The following is a 23,261-nucleotide window of genomic DNA, read 5'->3' as shown; positions in this document are numbered from 1 at the left end:
AGAGAGAGAGAGAGAGAGAAAGAGAGAGAGAGAGAGAGGTTGAAACCTCAAGGTTCACTCCCAGTGACAGATTCAATGTCACCCATCCTAACCCTTGTGATCCTTTCAGTTTCACTTCCTGGTGACCAAACACTCAAATATATGAGCCCATGAGGGCCATTCTTATCCAAACCACCACATACCACTCCTTGGCCCCAAAAGACTTGTAGCTAAATCATGATGGAAAAAAAAATCATTCAGTCCAATTTCAAAAGTTCCCATTGTCTATCACAGTCTCAACACTGTTTAAAGGTACAAAGTTTAAAGTTCTTCTGAGACTCATGGCAATCTCTTAACTGTTACCACCTGTAAAATTAAAATTAAAAAGCAGATCACACAATTCCAATGGCACAGAATACACATTACCATTCCAAAAGGGGGGGGGAGCAGAGTGAGGAAATACTGGGCCCTAGCAAAACCAAAATCCAGCAAGACAAAGTTGAAATTCTGTATCTTCATTTCTGATGTCAAAGTGTTCTTCAGATCTCCATGTCTTTTCACGGGCTGGTTCCACCCCGTTATCAGCTTTCCTTGGCAGGTATCCTATGGCTCTGCCATCTCCAAGAGCTTGGGGTCGCCAACAAAACCTAGGCTTTACCTTTACAGCGTCACACAATGACCTCTCTGGGCCTCCATGCAGGGACACCCCTGACACACACCTGGCTTCAATGGCTTTCCTTAGCCTCGGATGGAGACTGCACAACCCCTTTTCTGTATCCTTGACTCTAAAGTCAGAACCTCTGGGCCAAAGTTGCCAAGTTCAGCTGCTTGATGGGGCTGGAACGTGGCCCCCTTCTCCAACTGCATTTGCATCAGTTTCTGTTGTTGATAGTTTCCTTCACTGCCTAAGTTTGTCTTTAATTACTTTTCACAAGTTGGAAGCTTAGTTGAGTGGGGTCTTGCCCTGAGATCATCACTTGGTCTATTCTATTTCGCATCAGGGTTTTCTTCAAACTTTTTTTTTTTATCTCCTTGAGCGCAGGACTTGGCTCCAACATTACCTTTCCTGGTACTCTTTTTTTTCCTCACACTGCACATTTTGTATTTCTTTTTATTTGACTTGCTCCTTTTAATTACAGATCTGTATAAGAATGATTACTAATAACCACAGAATATAGTTAATACTAGGCTTCCTTGAAATCTTCTCTGCCAATGTCATTATTCTAAAACTCTTCAATTTAGCTTCAAAGCTATTTTAAGACAAAAAGCTTTAGGGCAAAAACTAGCCACATTCTTTACCAAAATAGTACAAGAATTGTCTCTATGTCAGCTGCTAATATTCCTGCCCTCTAAAATCCCTCGAGTTGTGCCATCATAATTTACATTGCTCTCAGCACCACTGTCTTCCATGCTCCTACTAGTATGTCCCAATAACCCCCACTTAAAGCATTCAACTGCTTTCCTAATCCAACATCCATACATGTCAATAAGCAGCATGGCCAAGCCTGTCACAGCAGTACTCTGCTCCCTGGTACCAACTTCTGTCTTAGTGTTCTGTTGCTGTGAAGAGACACCATGACCAAGACAATTTTTATAAAAGAAAGCATTGAATTGGTGGCTTGCTTACAGTTTCAGAGATTTAATTCATTATCATGGCAAGAAGCATGGTGGTAAGCAGGCAGGCATGGTACTGGAAAAGTAGTTGGGAACTACATCCTGATACAGGGAGAGGGAGAGAGAGGGGGAGAGGGAGGGGGGAGAGCAGGGCCTAGCATGTGGCTTTTGTAACATCAAAGTCTATCCTTAGTGATATACTTTCTCTAACAATGTCATACTTACTCCAACAATGCCACACCTCCCAATTACTATAATTCTTTCAAAAAGTTCCAATCTCTGGTGACCAAGCATTCAAATATATGAGCCAGGGGGAGAGCATTTCTTATCCAAACTACCACACCCAGTTCTAACTGGTCACCAGGCCTCTCCTGAAATGTGGGCTCTCCCAACTGTTTCTACTTTGTATCTTGGTGTAGACTTTGCTGAGTTCAACAGACTGATGGCCTGGATGTGGGTTAATTGGTTGATTAGATAAAATTTAAAGGACTGCAAAGAAAAGCAAAATAAACAGCTGAACTAAAACTGAGAATCCAGATGCCAACCTCAAAACTTTCCAATGTGCAGCCTGCCACGACTACAGGGCCTTTGCACTTGTGATCCTTTCAGCCCAGAACACCAGGCAATGTTTATTCTCTGAACACCTTCGGAAGCCTCCACAAGCCCCTTATGACTTCATCTCCTTCCTCACTGTATCCCCTAGCCCACTGAGTTGTCAACTTCTGAGAATAGGACACTCTTCCTGCATTGTTCCCCACTTTGCAGGTTTCTGGAACCACACCGGGTGTGCTTGGAGTGAGTCGGAACTGTAGACCACACATAGGGGAGTGACAGCAGCTCTCCATACATACTTACTGAGTTTCCATTGGATGTGGTTACTGACTGGGCTGTGGGACACTGCACAGTGACCATGGCTGGCTATGGTGGTTTGAATGAGAATGGCCCAATATTTAACGCTTGGTCCCCAGTTGGTTGAATTGTTTGGGAAGGATTAGGAAATATGACCTTGTTGGAGGAGGTATGTCATGGGAAAGGAGGGAATATGAAGTTTCAAAAGACTTATGCCATCCCCAGCGACTCTCTCTTTGTGCCTTGTTGTGTCTCCAGAGGTGAGCTTTCAGCCATGCCTGCCTACCTGCTGCCATGCTCTGTGCCATGATGATCATGGACTTGAACCCTCTAAAACTCTTACCCCCGAATAAATTCTGTAAGTTGCCTTGGTCATGATGTTATCACAGCAACTGAAAAATAACTAGGACGTAGGTCATATGATCAGGGGCCAGCGTCACAAAGTAAGCTACTCCATGAACAGGAGGATGGCAAAAGGGCTTAACGGGCCAAAGCAAGAGTGCTGATGTTGAGAGAGATATGATAGTGATCTGGTGGTCCAGACCCCATAAAATCAGAAAAACAGAGAGGACTTGCTTTGGTGATATGAGAGCCATGGGTAGATGCTAAGCACAAGGGCATGGGAATGAATGTGAGGTGGGAAGTGGGGGATGAGGAGGGAGAATGACATTAGTAACGGGTCCTCACATGTGTTTATGGTTTCCTTCCTGTGCCCATACCAGACACTGCTTATTGTGGGGAAGCTGGTGATGGGAATTACCTGGCCTTGATCTCCTGACTCCCTTATCACCTACCCATCCCTCTTAAGAGGAATCCTCTTGGAGGTGCACTTTCTAAACACAAACCAATCTATCCAGTCCCCACCTTTGCCACACTGGGGCCACTCTCTCCTCGTCCCCTTCTTCTAAAGTAGCCTATACTACAGAGCTCAGAGAAGTCACTCAAACTAGCCTGTCCCCAGTCTGATCCCCTTCACCATTCCTTCCTCCAGGGCACAGTGAAAGCTCTCGCCCTAGGTACCCCATTATTTTACATAGACTCTGGGGCTTTGTGAGGTCCTATGAGGATGTTCTACCCCTTCCTGGAACTGTGAGTAGAAAACTACTCTCCAGGTCCCTTCCCTGTGTCATGCCTACATTCCTGCAACCATACACCATACCATCAAGCCTTTTGCAGACACTGGGGAGTGAACAGACAAGGAGCCAATGGACAGTATGCTGTCACCCATTTTCCATAGCACAATACAGTCCTATGTCACTGAGATTAGCGATTTCCCCCAGTACATTCTGCCACTACTATTCCCAAGCACCCACATGCTGAACTGAAGGACCAGCAAGAACTTTCAAGGGAAGATGGAACACTTGGAGGTCAAGAACACCATGTCCAAAGAGGGCAGCTCAGACGGGCCTGACTGAGAAGTAGCTCTGAATCTTTCCCTGAATGGAGCACAGTCAGTTTTCTAATGAAGTGTTTCAACTTGTCAGCTTAGCAGGGAGCATGGCAGTTCCAGAGGCTTCTCTCAAGCGGTAATCCAGTTATACTACGATATTGCAGCCTATCCCCCTCCCCCAGTTATTTAATTAGGAACTGCAGGTGTTAGCAGGAAAAGAAGCACTGTAGCTTATTTCAAAACAAGCTCCATCTCTGGGGGAGCCTGGGGTGCAGCACGGGAGGAGGAAGCAACTACTGCCCCAGAAGATGTTGGATGCCCTGTGCTGAAGGTGCTGTGTTACAGGCACTAGCGTTCACCAGTGAGCCTTCTGCAGAGCCAGGACAAGGTTGGGAAAGGATTTGGGTTCCATTGTCATCATCCCAGGCAGTGCAGTCCATAGAGTATCTCGTCCCAAGGGAAGGACAAAGAAAAGTCCCCAACAAGTCTTCCAGGACATTCAGGATGAGAAGAAAGCAATGAAAGAAAGTGAGCACTTCCCTAATGTCTATCCAGGGCAGACAGTTCCTCCCAGGCTGTGTCAGAAAATTCCTCTGCTTCATAGCCCTGCCCATCAGAAACTGTTCTCACTCCTACCAGATGCCACATCTGAGCCTCACCCCTCTTTCTAGCAACAACAACAACAGGCAAAGAGAAGATGGGGAACCAAAGGAAGACTAGAAGTAATACACATTGCCCATGGAGGGTATGTTTTTTCCCATTACAACTTGACTCGGGGTAGGAGGGCAGGCTGTCTTTGACACCTTTCTTTCCAGCTACAAGACAGCTGGGGAGGCGATGGCTTTCAATGGTTGGATCTAGAGTATTCTTCAAAGACCCATGTGTTAAAAGCTGGGTTGTGAGCCTCAAGTGCTGCTGGGATTGGTGGACACTAGAAAAGGCAAGGCCTGTTGAAAACAAATAACAGAGGTGCCCTTGGAGTAGGCACTGGACCCTAGCTCCTCATTTCCCTGTCTCCCAGGAGATGAGCAGTCTCCTAGATCACAGACTCACACCATGACACACTATGCTGCTCCAGGCTCAAAGCAACAGGGCCAGGTGATCTTGGACTGAGATCTCTGAAACCTTGAGCCACATTAAACCCTTCTTTTTAGGTTACTCACCCCAGGCATTTGCCACAGCCACAGAAAGCTGGCAAATGCAGTGATCTAAGAGAGAAACGGAGACTGCTAATGAGGATCGCCAGGTGTCCTTTCTCACTCCCAAATGCTTCCTGACAGAGCTCCTATTATGTGAGAGTCTATCATCCTGGTGGATTGTGTACATGATTCATCATTCCTGATCAGCTGAAAAACATAGGTCAGCAGGCACCACTCACTAGGTAATGCTGGCACAGGGCTGATGGGAATCCACAGGGGCCCTGGGGCTCTCTGGTGGGAGACAGTGGCAGGTCAGAGAAATGTAAGAATAAGAGCAGATTTCAGAATAGGAACAGCTGGTTCAGTATAGAGGTACAGGCAGCCTCAATGCCTATACTCACCCCCAAGATGATGCTGTGAGAAGAGTCCATGTATCCGTTGAGTTTCAAGACAAACTGTTAGCTGCAAGCCCTTGTAAAATCAAAAAGAAAATCATATATTTTCTAGATACAGTCAAACCTCACTGAGGTTAAAAATATCCCATCTCTGCTCCTCACCAGGCAGGCCCCACAAGGCGCTGTCCAATTTGGGTATAAGTAATATTGCCTGTATATCCTGCTAGCAAGGAATCAGAGCATTATCCAGAGTGCAGGGACAGAGGACAAAATGCGCTCAGGCTCATCTGCATGCCATGTAGATGCATACACCTTGAGCAACTTTGCTGAGGCCCATAGATATTCAGAAACCACACTATATGCAGTCCGTCCAGATCAGCCTCTCAGAGATGAGGACAGCCACTGTGTCCCAAGACTTCATTGCAGCATTACTTAAATGGCCTCAAATCACATTGTTTTCAATGCCCTATGCACAGGAATCAGCAGAGCAAAGCAAGAGCCCTCCAAGGAATATCACAGCAGAAGTTTTGAGGTCAAGGAAAAGAAGCTGGCCCTTGTCCAGACCAGCCTTGAACTCCAGATCCTGTTCCCTTCCGAGTTCTGGTGTTAGAAGCAGGAGCCACCATGTCGGACTTGCAGTGAGGTCTTCTATGAGTCTGAACAGACTTTCTGATTCTCAGGCATGGCTGCCCTTATTCCTACCTACTCAATGAAAAGCACGATGCTCACGCCATTCTTCAGATAAGAACGCTAACGGTCCCTGATCCTTTTTATTCCCTCCCCCAAGTCAGCACTTGGTCAGCTGCTCCTGTAGGGCCTGCCTTCCTTTGTAAGTCTCTAGAGTCACCTCTCCTTCAGTCTTCTAGGAGTTCCACAGTCCTACGATGCCAGCTGCTGACCACAGTAGGGCCAGATGCTGGAGTGAAGTGCGGCCTGAGGATGAGAATAGCTTTAATCACCTTTCAGGAGTACCAGCTTCATTATTATAAGAAAGGGAATTCATCAAGGACCACAACTACTGTCTCCACATTTCAGGAGGCCAGAGAAGAGGAAGTGTTCCAGTTCTATGACTTCTCATCTCCAGCAGACCCCATCTCAGGCGCCTTTCAGCTTGCGCTCTTGGCACGGGATGCTTTACAAGGTTGAGCACCGTCCCAATGCCCTCATGACTGGAATCCCACTATCTGCACACCTCTTTCCTGCACTAGATGAAAATTTCTGGTCCAGACATGCCATACACACCAAACTCTGGACTCCCTGCCTGGTTCATCCTGCAGTTGTTTGAATCTATGCCTGCTGATTCCCAACACTAGGATGTCAGGATCTTGGAAACTTAGCATTCTCTGTTTTGCGACTTAAAATGCAGGGGGCATGTAGAGTGGATTTTCTCAAGACTTTGAAACATGCAGGATATTATTCTGAACTGTGGTCACCCTACAGTGCCACAGCTTCGCAAGCTGATTCCTCCTATCTAAAACTCTGTGTCCTTTCATTAACTCCCCACTCTCTTGGTCCCCTCCTTCCCTAACCCAAAGCATCATTTTCCGCTGTTCACTTCTAGATCAGCCTCCTCAGGTTGAGCATAAGTGAGACAAGGCACAGGATTTCTTCCTAAAAGGATAGACATGTTGCACGACAGCCATCCCACACTATGCAGGCATATCTATACAACATGTGTATCCCATAAATCATTCAAATGACTGCCAATCAAAATGACCTTAAGTTGGGTGGTGGCAGTGCACACCTGTAAACCCAGCACTCGGAAAGCAGAGGCAGGCGGATCTCTGTGAGTTTGAGCCCAGCCTGGTCTGCAAAGCAAGTTCCAGGACCGCCAGAGCTGTTACATAGAGAAACCCTGCCTTGAAAAACCAAAAGAAAAAAAAACTTTAAAGACAGCACCCAGGAGACAGAGGCAGGCAACTCTGAATTTAAGGACAGCCTTGTCTACAGATTGAGTTCCAGGAGCCGGTTACACAGATAAACACTGACGACGACAACAACAACAACAACAAAAAAGACCTTAACAACACCACACCAGCTGCAGCACTCAGGACAGACCCTGTGCTTTGCCTAGGCGGCATAGTAGAGTTGACCCTGTGGACAGAAGAGGGGTGAGCCTGCCCTGACTGTGAGAGGTGCAAAGCTGGTACCACCTCTCTCGCCTGAAGTGTGGTAGTGGGAGCAAAAGAAAGATACCCTCTCCCTTCACTCCGCAACCTCCACCAGCTGGAGAAGGAGCTGACCCTTCCCTTTACCAGCCAAAACACTCGGGAAAGTGGGTCCAGCACCTCATCTGCTCAGCACAATGGAGCTGACCCTGTTGGTGAAGGTGCAGATGAGCTGGCCTTGAGGGTATGAGAGTGAGATAGCTGCCACACGACCCTTGTCTGCCATATGGTGGTGAGGGCAAGGAAAGATGCCCGCCTCCTCTTGTATCTGCCACCTGTGGTGTCCTGTTTTCCCAGAATACTCCCAGTCTCTTTGCTCCACCCCTACTTCCTGTCTGGCTTTCCCGCCTATATTGCCTGCCTGGCCAATCAGCGTTTTATTAAAATATGATTGACAGAATACAGACAATTCTCCCACATCACTGTGGTGGCAAGGGAGCTGCACTTAGGAAAGTGGGTCCCGCACCTCGCCTGGGCAACACGGTAGAGCTGACCCTACTGACAGGGGTATGGGTGAACTAGTCCTGAGAATGTAAGTGTGGCAAATCTGGCCCCTCATTTGCCACATGGTGCTGTGGGTGTGGGAAGATGGTCCCCACTACTACCTGTGATGAATGGGGGAGCTGGCTCTGGGGTCATAAGAGCAGGAGAGCTGTCCTTGCCCCTCACCAGCTAGCTGCAGTACTTGGGAGAGGGCCCCTGTATCTCACCTGGGCAACACAGTAGAGCTGGCCCTGATGGTCCAGGAGGGTGTGAAAGCAGGAGAACTGACCCCACCTCTTGCTCACTGCTATAAGGAATGAACTAGGAAGGCAGTACTGGAGAGCTCACCCTAGTGGTAAGGACAGGGGAGAGCTGGTGAGATGATCAACCCTGTGGAACAGAACCAGGGTTATGAGATGACCCACCCCAACATCCACCACATCTATGATATGCAGGAGCATGTGAAGGGTCAGTCCTGTAGACCCAATGTTAAGGAACCTCCACGACACAGGGCAACAGCAGAATATCCAAGAGGAGTCCCAGTGAAGACCCAGCATCAATAGTATAGCAGAAACCAGCAGCCTTAAACCAGACCAGTGACTTTGCAATGAACCCATGCAAGTAAAGATAAATGTACAAAAGGGCTTACTGCATTGTTCACTGTGTCACACTATAGCTTCCACGATGAGACTTTTCCTTTTTTTCCCCTTAAATTTTATTTTATTGGGGGGGGGTTTGCAAGGGCAGAGGGTAGATTCGAAGGAATGGAGAGATGAATGGGATCAAGACACATGATATGAAAGACACAGAGACTAAAAAGAAAGTTAAAAATTTAAAAGTGCAGTTACACGAGGTCATCTTGGTTCTGTGGCTGTCTCACTTGTCTTGAAGCTTACCGAAGCCATTTTGTTCCCTAGTCTGGGGTGCGACTTTCAGGCTAGAAGGCAGTAGCATATTCGTAGACCATGAGCAGCCGTCCTCATGGTCACCCCCTTTATCTCCAGTGAAGGCTATTCTAGCTACTCCCTGTGTGTCACGCCAGAGCATAAGGTATGTGGCTATTGCTTCATCCAATTTCCTGTTTTGTAGAGGTCCCTGGATCCTCCAGGGGGCATAACCATGTCAGTCATGACAACCATGATTATGGGTTTTGGGTGGCTGGAGAGCACCTTGATGGAGTGAGCTCTAGTGTCTATGACGTGCTATAACCATGGGGGCCTCTGCCTGGGGCCCAAGATTAAGAATTGATGGTACAGTTGGTGACATGTAGTGTTACACTCTGCACTGAGGACTTGTTGCTGATCCCTTGAAATTGGCTAGACTCTGTCACTATGAAGTAAAATGGAGGGTTCCTAGATACGTTCCTCAGTACCAGAGCAGCTTATACCTGGCTATACACTTGGTGTCCAGGCCAAAGTCGCTGGTCTTGGCATTGCCTCCAGTATTCAAGATTGTGTTGCTGGAATTCAGAACTATAGTAACTACTCACAATCTGCCTGCAGACCCTCCAGAAGCCTCCTGTAAACTTGTGTGGCCTCCCTAGCCTGTATGCTTCATCAACACTATCTACATTATCACTAACCACGCTATTGAGGTTAACTAAATAAGAGAGACAAAGGGAAAAACAATAAACAAATTAAAAGCTAAAAGAAAAAAATTAAGGAAAAAAACCTAAAAATAAAATCCAAAGTCCTAATCTAGCAAACAAGAAAGGTAGCTACAAGTCCCACTCTGTGGACTGAAATTCAGCCTGGCCTGGCTCTTACATATGTGGTTTATAATCCCATGGCTTTCTCCTTCTGGAGGCAAAGCAGAAAACAGACCAATCATAGCTTGGTATATCTTGCAGGGGTCATCTCCCCTTTTGGCCACAAGGAACCTTTCAACTATAATAACAATAATGATGATGATGATGATGATGGCCCATGGAAGCTTTCACATCAATGGATCATGGAGACTGGTATTTACTTGTTAAGTAAGAGGGAAGGATGGTGGTATACAAGAGCAGTGTTCTGTGTTTTTGAAGCTATACTGCAGAGTAGTGACTACTGAATGTTAAGTGTATCCTTGTAGGAACCACAAAGAAATAGCTATAAAACACACCTAAAATAAAAAGGGCAGGAACTGAATGTTCCATTACAAAAATGAACTGAACAAAGGAAATAAGCCAGAAAAAAGGGAGTAAAGACAAAGAAAACAAAAAATGAATGGCAGAAGTCTTACTTATCAGAAATTGATTTAAGTTGAAACAGATTTCACACTCTACTCAAAAGATGGCCATGTGCTAGAGAGATGGCTCACTGAATAAGAGCACATACTTATCTTGCAAGAGGACCTAGGTTTGGTTATCAGAACCCACAACCACCTATAACTCCAGCTCCAGTGAGATCCAATGTCTCTGGCACCTGAACATGTGTACATCTCTGCTTACACACACACACACACATAATTTTTTAAAAATTAAACCAACAATAAAAGATAGGCAGAATGAATAGGAAGAAGTATTTGGCTGACTGTTTAGAATACCTACCAAAGAATATCCAGCCTGAGTAGGATCTCAGGAAGCATGTCCCAGGCAAAGGGAATGACAAGGACAGAGGTCCTGGGAATCCCATGGGTTCAGAGCAGGAAGGTCAGAAGACCAAAGTATGATGACCAAAGGGATGGAACAAGAGTCAATGGAAGGCTCAAAGATACTCTGAGAATGTGACATTCTTTTTTCTATGTGAAGAGGGGGAAATTGAGACTCAGGGAAATGGAGCCCTTCCTTTATGGGCAATGTAGACCATACGCTCTCACCCATATGGTTCCAGAGTCCTCATGTGCTCAAACCTGATCCTGGGTCATCACCTTCTAAGTATGTACTCAATATGAAAACTACAAGAATTCTGAGACAGGCTTATTAGGCAGACTTAGTAACCCAGTCAAATCCCCACTGAGAAAATCAGTAGTCCTCCCACATCCTCAGACTCTCTAGACCATCTCCTAAACAGACACCTGCTTCTTCTAAACACATAGGCAGCTTTTTGCCTAATTTGAATTTGACTTGAATCTGATTCCTATACCATTTTTCTACTTGTGTAAGGAATGGAACAATGGCTGGCTCCAGAATCAAGCAGAACACATACTACACTGTGTTGTACTTCAGGGTTGGTGTTCCTGTAGCTATTTCTTACTAGTTGAAACATTCCCTCCTGGAGTGAGGACAGAGCCTACTCAGTACGGCTGTCTGCAAGTTGTACAGAGAGCTCCAGGGATATAGCTTTCATGAGCTGTCATCAACACTGGGGTGATTAAGCTGCCCAAGTATCACCCTGTAGGTAAAACTAGGAAACTCAATGGTTCGCTAAAATAGATCTGGATGGAAATTTGTTTGGCTGTCATTGGTGCCCTTTCTGGAGTGAACTGGTATTTTTGTTTGTTTTGTTTTTCATGTCTCTTCAGGAAAATTTGCAAAACACAGTTGGAGATCTACAATATCCTGGCCTTACATCACTCTAGCTACAGCTGAAAGAAGCATTAATGAACTGGAAGGCTATCCTGAGAAAATTGTCTAGAAGACAGAAAGCAAAAAGCTCTGAAATCAAGAATGTCCTCAGAAACCTCAATCAGAAATCCAGAGTAGGAGTAGGATGCATGGTGGATAGGCAAATAGAAACTCTCCAAGCTGTGATTCTAGCACTTTCTGTTCAAGACAACATGGGCTCCCTCAGAAACTGGACATTCAAAGAGTTGTGCCAGCAAAGACTAGTATGGAAAGGAGAAGAAAAGGAGAAAGTAACACAGTCACTGAACATGATGCATACTGTCTGCTTCCCACACCCCTACTTTTTTTTCCCCTTAAATTAGTCCTCTGGCTTTGAGGAAGAAACCCTTGATCCCATGCCCTCATGGAGCACACACACACTATATCTTCCATGGCCTTAGTGAGAATAAGGCATTTATACAGTATGTGCTCAATAAAGACATTTTACCCCAAGACAGAATTTCTCTGTAGCTTTGGAGCCTGTCCTGGAACTCCCTCTGTAGTCCAGGCTGGCCTCGAGCTTACAGAGATCTGCCTGTCTCTGCCTCCCGAGTGCTGGGATTAAAGGTGTGCGCCTCTACCACCTAGCCAATAAAGACTACTTAATGGGTGTGAACTGTGAGATTTGTTCAGTGTCAGACCCAAGCTGACAAAGAAGTTAGGAGGAGAAAAACAGATACAAATTCAGAATTGTCTGATCCCAGTTCATGTACTGATTCCACGACACTAAGCCATGTCTGTGCATACCATGTTTTAGTTTCTGTCTGAAATGCATCCTGAAAGCTTATGTTTCAGGTTTGGTCCCAACATAGCAGCCAGAGTTCAGAGACTTGGCCTTTGGAAGGTATGATGGACAGTTTTATATCAACTTGACACAAATTCATTTGAAAGGAGGGAACCTCAATTAAGAAAATGCCTCCACAAAACTGGGCTGTAAGTAAGCCTGTTGAGCATTTTCTTAATTAGTGATTGATAAGGGAAGGCCCAGCCCACTGTAGGTGGTCCCAGCCCTGGGCAATGGTCCTGGGTTCTTTAAGAAAGCAGGCTAACCAAGGCTTATGGAACAAATCAGTAAGCAGCACCCCTCCATGGCCTCTGCATCATCTCCTGCCTCCAGGTTCCTCTCCTGTTTGAGCTCCTGTGCTGACTTCCTTTGATGTTGAATAGGGACATATAAGTCAAATGACCTATTTCCTCCCCGAACTGTTTTTGGTCATGATGTTTTGCCACAGCAATAGTAATTGTAACTAAGAGAGAAGATGATTAGATAATAAGGGCTGTGGCCTCATCAATGGAGTAATCCATTTATGAATTCATAAGTTAATGGACTACTGAGAGGTGGTATAACCTTTAGGAGGTGGGGTCTAATTGAAGGAAGCATGTCACTCCAGGCTGCCCTTGAGTGGTGTGTTCTCCCCACCATGTGCACTGCCATAACAGTCTGTTTTGTCAGAGGCCCAAAGGGATGAGGTCATATACCACAAATTACAGTCTTTGAAACCACAAACCAAACCAAACCTTTCCTACTTCTTAATTACTTTTCTTGGGTATTTTGTCACAGTAGAAATGACTAAGCATACATCCCAAAGCCACTGGCTCAGGCTTCATTTGGGCACTATGGGCAAGATTGCAGGAAAATCCCCCGCCTCTCGCTCAGGTCTCCCAAGAAAAAAGGATGGCTCTGTTTGTCTGTCATGGCAAACACTCCTGAACAGTTTAGCTGTTCTCATATGTCCTCATGAGGAAAATAGATATACAGGGTTTGGAGAAAAGGGCTTAGATAATTTAAAAGTCCATCTTGTGTATGGATAGAGCAAGGGACATGTTCACCATACCCAGATCCATTGTGCCTAATTGCTTCAACTAATGCAAAGCCCAGATTCTCCAGGAATAGTCCACTCAGTCCCCAGCCGAGAAATTCCCCAGCCCAATCCCAACCTCGATTTGCTTGATGTTGACTTTGGAAAACATGTCACAGATCAGAGACCCAAAGAAGAGGAACAAGCTGCACGGAACCATTTTATTCAATATTTTCCTGTAAGAAGCAATTTTTTTCTACCCATTCATGAGCTCATACTTATGAAGTGGACATGTGGTCAGCCCTGGACAGTGTCTGTGATGGAATGATGCAGTCATCCCCTCACAAGGCTGTCTTTGCAAGGGTTTGTTAATACAAATTTCTGCATCCATTAGGCATCCCCAGCCTTGGGAGTCTGAATTTTCAGCAAGCACAATGGGCCCCACTGCTATGCAAAGAATTTACGGTGAGACATGCAGGTTCTGCAATTGATGGTTGTAGTATTTGAGATGAGCTGTGTGGCATTCATTGCCCTCAACTTCCCTGAGCTGAGGGAACAGAACCATCACAGATGTCTGAAGGGTGGGTTGGGCTGTGCAATAAGGTAGGTGGGTTGTGCAGATGAGGCACATCCCTCATTGAATGTTATTTAGTCCTCTTGCTGAGCACAGATAGCAAAGTTCATCTCAAGGGTTTGACAAGCAGACAGTAAAAGAAAAGGTGCAAGGTTGACCTGTGAAAAGTGTTTGCATTTTAAACAGCCTCGGCCTTCTTTCCCAGCCTGCCAGCATCTCTCCATTCCTCTAGAATCCAAATTCTACAAATCTCTTTCCTCTCAAGCCACCCTCCCTCCAATAAAAAAACATTAGAGGATTCAAATTCAGGGCCTCCAGAGCTCTCTCTAAATGGAATCATAAGTAGACACATGGTCCCAGGAACAATGACCAAAGTCCTGCGTTTGCAAAATTGTTCAGAAAAAAAATGAGTCATTTCATTTGTGGAAAATGAATACATCTGATCTTGCAACGTTTTTGCCTGGGGAAAAGCGGTGCACATGAATTCCCAAACATGCTCGTGCCCAAAACAGCTCCCTTTTAAAGAGGCTGAGAGAATCTGCCAGAAGGTGCGGTTTGCGTCACAGGAATTCAGGAAGAGTACCCCCACAGAGTAGGGCCCCAGAGAGGATGAGGTATTCTGGCTCAGGGTATGTGACCTTCACTCTGAGCAAAGACAGTTAGTTCTTCGCGTCCATTGCATCTGCCTTAAGCTACGGGCACCCTTAGCAGATAGTATGCAGCTTCTTACGGTCCATAGGAAAAGCCCACACCCCAGACATCAATCAGTTCCCAACTTCAAAGTCAAAAAATGCACTCACAGGGTTCTTTACCCCTTAGACTGTTCCTTATTTTTAGCTAATTATTTGAGTGAATAGTATAGAATATGGTTCATGCAGGAGGATTGTTATATACATGCCAAGGGGGCCCCTGCTCCTAGCTGCCAGTGAGGTCTCTTGCTAGTGTCCTTATTTCGTTCCACCTCTTTTATCATCTCACACCCACTCTTCCTTGTGGAAAAGGAGACACAGGTGCACGGGGTCCCTCACATGCCATCTCCTTTACTACTCACTCCTCCTAAACTTTTCTCCCCTCACTACAAGAGTTTCCTTGTTCTTCTCACAATAGGCCCACTTTAGCTGCTTCACTGACTGTTCCATCACGCTGTTCTAGACACCCATCTGATCCCTCCTTTCACCTCCTGGCCAGCCTCTGTCACCTAGGATATCAGCCCTCTTTGATGTCAGCTCCCTCTGCTGCCAGCCTGGATATCATGCTGTCTGTCCCAAGATAACCCACCCAGTACTGCACACAACCCTTTTAGAACTCTCCCTTTGGCCCTTTTTGGGGTACCTCTGCTTCCTAATGGATGGTTCAGGAGCTCTAGAACCAGGCCTTTCATTCCATGCAGACTCTCTTCCTAGCTGTTGGCCATCTGCCCAGGAGAGCCTGTCACTATGCCCTCCATGTCCCATCATCAGGGTGCCTGGAGAATCCTTCAACACTAACATCCCAGATCCACTAAGCTGGACCTAGAACTACACACAGCCATTTAGCCATTATCCAGAAACTTAGAAGTCTACCAGGGATCCAAAGAGTTCATAGCCCACAGGCTCTTAAGCTGCCTCTTTGCCTTTCCCTCCCTATTATGATGATCCCTATGACCCTCTTGCTTCCGATTCCTGTGCTAAAACCTGACAGAGGCAGAGGCACTGACATGATGCAGAGCTCCTGGCTCAGCTTGGCCCCTCCCTTTGGCCTGGTCATTGTTCCCATGCAGAGAGTACACCATGTCCATCTATATGCTCATTAGGTGGGGCAGGAGGGGACAGAATGTCCCCATGTTCCTTGCCCCATGGAGATGCACCTATGTGACAGTCAAGAGGTGAGTCTGTCCCACACCAAACACCTTAGAGATTTATCACATTGTGCCCTACCCAGTCCCAACAGCGACAGCACAAACTAGTCACAGATTAAGCACAGTATAACACTAGCAGCCTAATCAAGGAGAAACAACCAATACAGGTATTCCAGAACTTACCCTAAACCAGGAAAGGCCTACACCATAAACGCAAGTGTGTATGCTCCTACACAACATGCTGGGGCCCCTGAGACAGCAGTCCAGGGCAAGAGCAGAAGTCAGGGGGACAGAGAAACCCACAGGGAAGAGATCAAAGCACATGGCTTCTGAAGACCACTCCTGAGACAGACACATGGAAAAGGTAGATGAAACACATACCTGATACTGCGGGAGCTTTCTTCTTCAGACCTGCAATGAAAAGAACACACATTTAGATACCAAACCCTCCACTCAAGGGACCTGTAGGACACTACCTGCTGGGACACATAGGCTCCTTATCTATTCCCAAGTCCCATTCCCAGATAGCTGACTGCTAGCAAGCCCAGCCCCAGCACGATTTAGCTGTTCATTTCACCTGAGTCCACCTCATAAGCCATGCCCCCCAGAACTCTCGTGGTTTCATTCTCTTTATTACTCAGACCCATGCCATCCTAGGAGTTGGTGACAAACCCAGAAGATAATCTTGTTGCTCAGCACAGGGATCAAACCAGAAGCAACATAAGTGAATGAGTAAAGAAGGGGCTGAAGGCCTCCCTGTGTCCCCTGAAGGAGTCCCCAGAGTGATTCCCATTGCCACCTATACTTTCAAGAACCCAGAAATCAATGACGGCCACTTCTCAGAACAGATAAGACTAGATGTCAAGAAGGTGAACATCAGATTCTATTGCACAAGTCTCACACGGACTGAAAAGCACAAGGTGCCAACGAGCTATCTTCTTTCTCCACTCAAAGAAGGTGATTTGGGATTAAATCCCATACAGTTAATGACAGAAGACCTGTGTGAGCTTCCCATGTTAAGGAGAAAACACTATAGCGCATATTCAGGAATTTAATAGCTGGATGCTCCAATCTGGATTTTATCACCAGGAAGCAAAGAGAAATAAAAAGGTACTTAATCAAAATCAGACAGCTTATCCTTCTGCCCAAGGTCTGTGGCTAACTCTTCAGCACACACAGGACCAAGACACCTTCTCCAGCAACATGTCTTTCTGACCAGTCTCTGCCTCCTCCATGAACTATCCAGTAACTATAAGAGGGAGAGCAGGTACAGTGTCCCCTTTATCTATGGTGGATCTGTACTGAGGCCATAGAAGATGGCTGAAACCACAGCTGGTACCAACCCCTATATGATGGTTAATCTTGACTATAAAATGATTGATATGTGTCTCAGGTTACTAAAACACCCAGGGTGTCTATGAGGGTATCTCCGGATGTGATTAGATTCTGAAGGTTCTGACCTGATTCACGGTTTGACGGATACACTGATGAATTCAAATTTGGAAGGTGCTGTGACTGCAGAAGGTGGGGCCTGGTTAGAGGAAGTGGGTTGTTAGGGCTGTGTTTTTGAAGAGTATGTGTGGGTTCTGGCCCTGGTCTAGTACTCTGGTACTCCTCTTGGCTTCCTGGCCATCATGATGTGAACAGATTTGCTCCTCACACTCCTCAGCCACGATGATCCACCTCACCACAATCCAGCACAAGGCAGCCAGCTCGCTGTGGATGATGGAACCCTCTGAAACCATGAGCCAGAATAAACTTCCTTTCCTTTAAACTTTTTAGACATTTGTCAGGGGGACGAAAAGTCTAACACTTGCTGTAATTTAGTGACTTTTTCGTCTTTACAGAACACTCAGGCATCATGGTCATAAATTCTGAAGTTTCAAGTATGGCAGCAAACAAGATGATTTCTTTTTTTTTCTTTCCATGACTGCAAACAGATGATTGATTCCTACCACACTCAGCTACGATCTTCCTTAGTAGGTCAGGAACTTTTCACCTTTGCACTCAGAGCAAGTACATAACAGCTGTTCCTTAGTGCATCTCAGTTGCCCTTATCTCTACTCTCATGTTTTAGGATCACTGTTAATGAAATGAGGGTCACTTGAGTACAAGCACTGTGATATTGCCATAGAACTGGGACAGCCAATGAATGACCAACAAAAGTAACATATACAGCATGGATACACTGGACATGTCCTAGGGAAGATGGAACAGAAGGGCATAAGATTTTGTGATGTTATAAATTATAAACACAGCATGAGGGCTGAAGAGAGCCTAAATGAGTAAAAGCATTTGCTACTCTTCCAGAGGACCCAAGTCCAGTTCCCAGCACCCATACCAAGTGGCTCATACACTCCAGTAACTCCAACTTCAGGGGATCAATGTCTTGTTCTAGCCTATGTGGGTACCTCTTCATGTGGCACCCTCCCCTCCACACAAATAGAAATAAATATTTGAAAGGACAAGGAGAGTTTTGTTAATAAACAGCATAATTTTTTTTCTGGGATTTTCATCTAATATTTTTGGATTGTGATTGAGCATAGCTAACTGAATCACAGAAAGCACAATCTTAGATAGGAAGAACAACTGAGGTTCCCAGCAATAAATATTCCGGGTGCATAAGAACTGTTGAAAAGGCACTAGACTCCCTATGCAGCAATTCAGTGTGGTTATCAGAGCATGAAGGAAGGGTCACACCGCTCTGCACAGGCAGGGGGGTGGTCATGGGATGTGGAAACAGCCAAAAGGCCCAAATGATCTCCTGGACCCAGAGGGCTACAGATAAGGTCCCAATGAGTACCCAGGAGTTGTAGATTCCATGAAGCCATTTTCAACCACTACTACAGGAAAGGCAATCCTCAGGAGCAGAGACCAAGAATTCTTATGTTTTACTTTGTCATTTGATCTCATCTAGGAGAAAGGAGAAAGTATGCAGGGACCATAGAGGGAGAGCAGAGTGAGAATGAAAACAAATGCGTGTCATATACACATGTGTGTGCAGGCATACATCTCAATCCTAACCTCCTTCTAGGTTGTGCTGTCTTACACAACCATGACTGTCCTGCGAGCCTCTGGGGAGGACCCTCCGGGGAAGGACCAAGTAGTTTAGGTTGTTGTTGAAACACTGAGAAGCGCTAGATGTTGCCACATATAGAAACTAACTGACTCCTAGCAGTTCTACATGTCCTTCTGTGGTGGCTAATCTTGACTGTCAACATGTCTGGATCTGTGTGCTTCTTAGTTTTTATTGCCAGTTTGAGGCAACCGAAAGTCAACTGGAAAGAAGAAATCTCAGTTGATGAACTGCTCAGGTCAGACTGGCCTGAGCCTATGGCCAAATCGGAGAGGAAATGTCTTGACTGATGAATGATGTAGGAGGTCCCAGTCCATTGCAGGAAGGCCCTTCCCTAGGCAGGTGGATCTGGACTATATAAGAAAACTAGCCAAGTGTGAGCCAGTGAGTGAGTCAGTAAGCAGTATTCTTCCGTAGTCTCTGCTTCAGTTCTTGCTGACATCCCTTGATGATGGATTGTGACCAGGGATCTGTAAGCTAAAATAAACTTTTTCCTCCCGCAAGGTGCTTTTGATCAGAGTGCTTTATCATAGCAGCAGAAAGCAAACCAGAACACCTCCATAAACTGACCCCCCTTAGTGTTTGTGAGTCCCCCTGTGAATGCTTTGCATGGCTGCCAGGGCAACTGGCCACTCTCTTTGAAATCGCAACCAGTCTGATCTCCATAGGGAAGTCTTTTGTGTGAACTCTGCCACTGCTTTTAGCGTATCTCCAACTGTGGGTGCAATTCAACAAACATGGAGTCAGCAGGCATTTGCCAACAAGCCAACAAGGTTACATTTTTTTTTTTGCCTCCTGTCTGCTGGTAAGATGAAGACTATATGGTGCCCCAGACATGAGGCTGCTTTGTAGATGCTCTGAGGCTGACCATGACGCTTATAAGAATATTGGAGACTTTTGGAACAGCTGCAGCATTTGAAGAGCTGAGTCACACATGGACCTGGTATGGAGCAAGTCAAGACATGACTGTGGTGGGAAGCTATGACAAAACAGTTCATACCTCATCTCACATTCACAGGATGCTCCTGAACACTATCAAGTTGCATTGCCGGTTCAAGAGCAGAAGCAGCCAATTTGGAAAATAGAAGCAGAAAGCTGTAGAAATCCTGAGAAGATAAGGTCTCCATGATTTATGTGCAGGTGTGCACACACACGTACCCACAGAGGCATGCATCTATACACAGGGAAATTAATATGTGAGCTTGGGGTAGACATGTGTGCCTGCGTGGGTATGAGTATATGTATTCATTTTACATAAATATGTACATGTTGGCATACCTGCATGCTAATTCATGTGCACGTATGTGTGTGTTTGATGGCTGCATAGATATAAATCTATGTGTTGTGCCTGTGTGGCACGTGGTATGCGTACACTTGAATATGGCTCTGTCATCAGTAAGCATGGGAAGAGGCAGCAGAGGATCAAAAGTGTTCTCAAACCCTCTGATTCCTTCCAAGGAAGATGAGCACTCAGAATAGGATGGCTTTCTAAACCGAGGGGTACAGGTATGAGGTCACAAGGACACCCTTACACTTGCTGACAGGTCTTCAAAGCCAAGAAGATCCAGTCACTGTGCATATGCTGAGGTCTCAGATGCTGTAGTTTGTGTTGTTAGAGAATCCAGGAGATGAGCAGTGATTTGAAAGGGGAAGGACAAGGACATGGTGGAAGAGGTGAGTCAACCTGGTTGGTATCACATTGTCTCCATGCTTCACCTGCTACACAGGTAGCCAAGGGCTTCAGCAGCAGATAAGGGGAGGGGCTGGCAAAGGACCACTCAGGCTGGTGTGCACTGGCATGCCAAGTTCTACACATTGAAATCTTCATCATTAAGACACCTGGGGTCTGCAGGGGGCTCTGCCATTCTGGGAAAAAATGCCTCCCCAAACAAGAAGATCAACATGAGCAAACAGGGTAGCACAGAAGAGACTCTGGGTGGCGGGGGATAGAAATATCTGTTTCTCACACAGCAGCTGACACTAGGGTCCACGTTTGTGCGTCACAGACTGTGGGATTCCATGGCAACAGTCGGGTGGGTAAATTGTTCAGGCTGGGCTGCTCTCTGCTATGGGAGATCCAAACTTGGTCCCGAGTACTGGCATCTCAGTCCTAACACCCACAAATAAATCCCCCTAGGCAAGAAGGGATTCTGTCATCTGCTGTGAAGTGCCAGGATTAGTATAAATTCAAATCTGAAGGAAGCCACCACCAGTCTTGTATGATGACAAGCAGAAACGCCTAAGAAAAACAAGTAAAAATCAAGTGCAATCTGCCACATGAGGTCATTATTGCTACACTCTTCAAGTCTATGGTACACCAGCTTTCCTATGCATCTTTTGCTGTAGCTGAAGTGACGCAGCTGACAATGTTCTGTGCCAGCCTCATTCACTTGATGTGAATTAAAGCAACATTCCTGTCACCTTGACCTGGAGATCCTCGAGCTCTCAGACTAAGGCAGGCCCCTCTCCATCCACTCTGGAGTACTTTGCCATAAGGACTCAATTCAAATTATACACCCAATGCCCACAACCAGGAGACCCAGAACTGCCTTTTCTCTTTCCCAGTTTCTTAGGGGTCCTATATACATTTAGCTGCTTGCTTTAGCCACACACATTCCACTCCATGTCCCCTGCCCGCTGCCAGGCACCCCAGCTTGAGCACCTTAAAATTTGCTGTTCCCACTGTCTGGGAGCTGTTCCTGGCTCTTGAATTAAATGCTTACCTCCCATCATCACACTACACTTCAGATACTACTTCCTAGAAGACAGGACCTCCCTGTATCTTCCTCTCAATAGCCTGGACCAGCCAGCCATGACTCCCACCTCATTTACCCCACCTATCTTTACAGGGACACATCATGACCTGAAGCAAGCTGCCCTGGTTGTCTGTTTGCTGTCTTCTGCTCAGAGAGGGCAAGCAAGGTCTGTCTTACTTATCACGATGTTCTGTGTGGGTTCACTGTGGAATGCTTCAGAACATTTGCAGCAGCAACGTCATAGGGCAGTGGCCACATTCATGCCACCCTTTCTTGCTATTGTACAGGACTATCCTCTGAGCCAAACAGTCACCATCTTCATCAGATCACTAGGGCCTACTTTTTAAAGATCATTGCAGCTGGGTTTGTGGACATTCTCTCTGAGAAGAGGTGTGGGGATGGTCACTGAGCCCTTACCTGAGTAGTAAGCTACTCCTCGCCCCCTGCCAGCCAGTTGTGTGCAGTTCTACCTAAACTGTATGTGGCCTCAGGGAGTTGGGGAGAGGCTAGAATATAAAAAATGGAAAAGAATCAGGGAATAGGGCTTGATCTACAATGGGAAAGTCATCATCCCTGCTTGGTAAAGTCTTTCCAGTGTGGCCTTTCTTGGAGTGGGAGCACCCACAATCTTCTAAGTAACCCATTATCTATGCTCTGTAAGAAAGTCAAATAAACTCATTGGTTCCCCCAAAGTAAACTTGGGAGGAACTGTGCCCCAGTGTATCAGTCTCAGTTTGTGACTTAGAGAGGGGAAAAGATGTTATATATTGTTGTGGGAGGTCCTTCTGCATGTGATACTTTTATTGGTTAATGAATAAAGAATCTGCCTTGGCCTGTGAAAGGGTAGAATAGAGCTAGGCGGGGTCAGGGGGGATTGGGGGACTAAACTGAATGCTGGGAGAAAGAGATCCCATAAGCCTCCCCCCCCAAAAAGACACAAGCCACCAGTTGGAACCTTGCCAGTAGGCCACGAACCTCGTGGCAAAATATAAAATAATAAAAATGGGTTAATTTTGGCAGGGCTGATCTAATGGGAGCTCACCAAGGCCAGCTGGACTGGGACTGATGGAGCATGTGATCAAACTGGACACTCTGAATGTGGCTGATAATGAGAGCTGACTGAGAAACCAAGGACAATGGCACTGGGGTTTGATTCTACTGCACGAACTGACTTTGTGGGAGCCTAGTCTGTTTGGAAGCTCACCTTCCTAGACCTGGATGGAGGAGGGAGGACCTTGGACTTCCCACAGGGCAGGGAACCCTGACTGCTCTTTGGACTGGAGAGAAAGGGGGAAGGGGGTGGGAGAGGGGAAGGGAAATGGGAGGAGGTGGAAATTTTTAATAAAAAATAAAAAAATTTTAAGAAAAGGGATCTCACTATGTAGCCCTAGATAGCCTGCCACTCACTGTGTTGACCAGGCTTGGCCTTGACCACACAGAGTCATCTGCCAGCAGATGCTTAAGTTAAAGTTAAGCACCATCCTACCCAGCCATAGATACATTCTTCAATGGAGAAATCTTGTTTTCAAAAATAGACAGATGAAAACAATGAAAAAAAATGGGTTAATTTAGGAGATAAGAGTGAGCTAAAAAAATATGCATACGCTAATAGGCCAAGCAGCATTGTAATTAATATAGTTTCTGTGTGATTATTTCGGTTCTGGGTAGCCAGGAAC

At 46.0% G+C, this 23,261-nt stretch overlaps 1 protein-coding gene across 6 annotated transcripts in view; it reads right to left on the bottom strand.

The window, feature by feature from the left end:
* Iqsec1 (IQ motif and Sec7 domain ArfGEF 1) overlaps positions 1-23,261 on the bottom strand; it is a 334,563-nt gene that overhangs the window by 202,727 nt on the left and 108,575 nt on the right. For all 6 annotated transcript variants that reach the window (XM_087907048.1, XM_087907047.1, XM_087907044.1 and 3 more), the window contains exon 2: positions 16,135-16,164. In XM_087907048.1, the coding sequence (XP_087763174.1) occupies positions 16,135-16,164 (30 nt within the window). The remainder of the gene's footprint in view (positions 1-16,134; positions 16,165-23,261) is intronic.

Source organism: Myodes glareolus, chromosome 6 (genome assembly GCF_982192425.1).
Source record: "Myodes glareolus chromosome 6, mMyoGla1.1, whole genome shotgun sequence".
In the NCBI taxonomy this organism is placed as follows: domain Eukaryota; kingdom Metazoa; phylum Chordata; class Mammalia; order Rodentia; family Cricetidae; genus Myodes; species Myodes glareolus.
The sequence above is the reverse complement of the archived record's forward strand: the minus strand, read 5'-3'. Positions and strand labels throughout refer to the sequence as shown.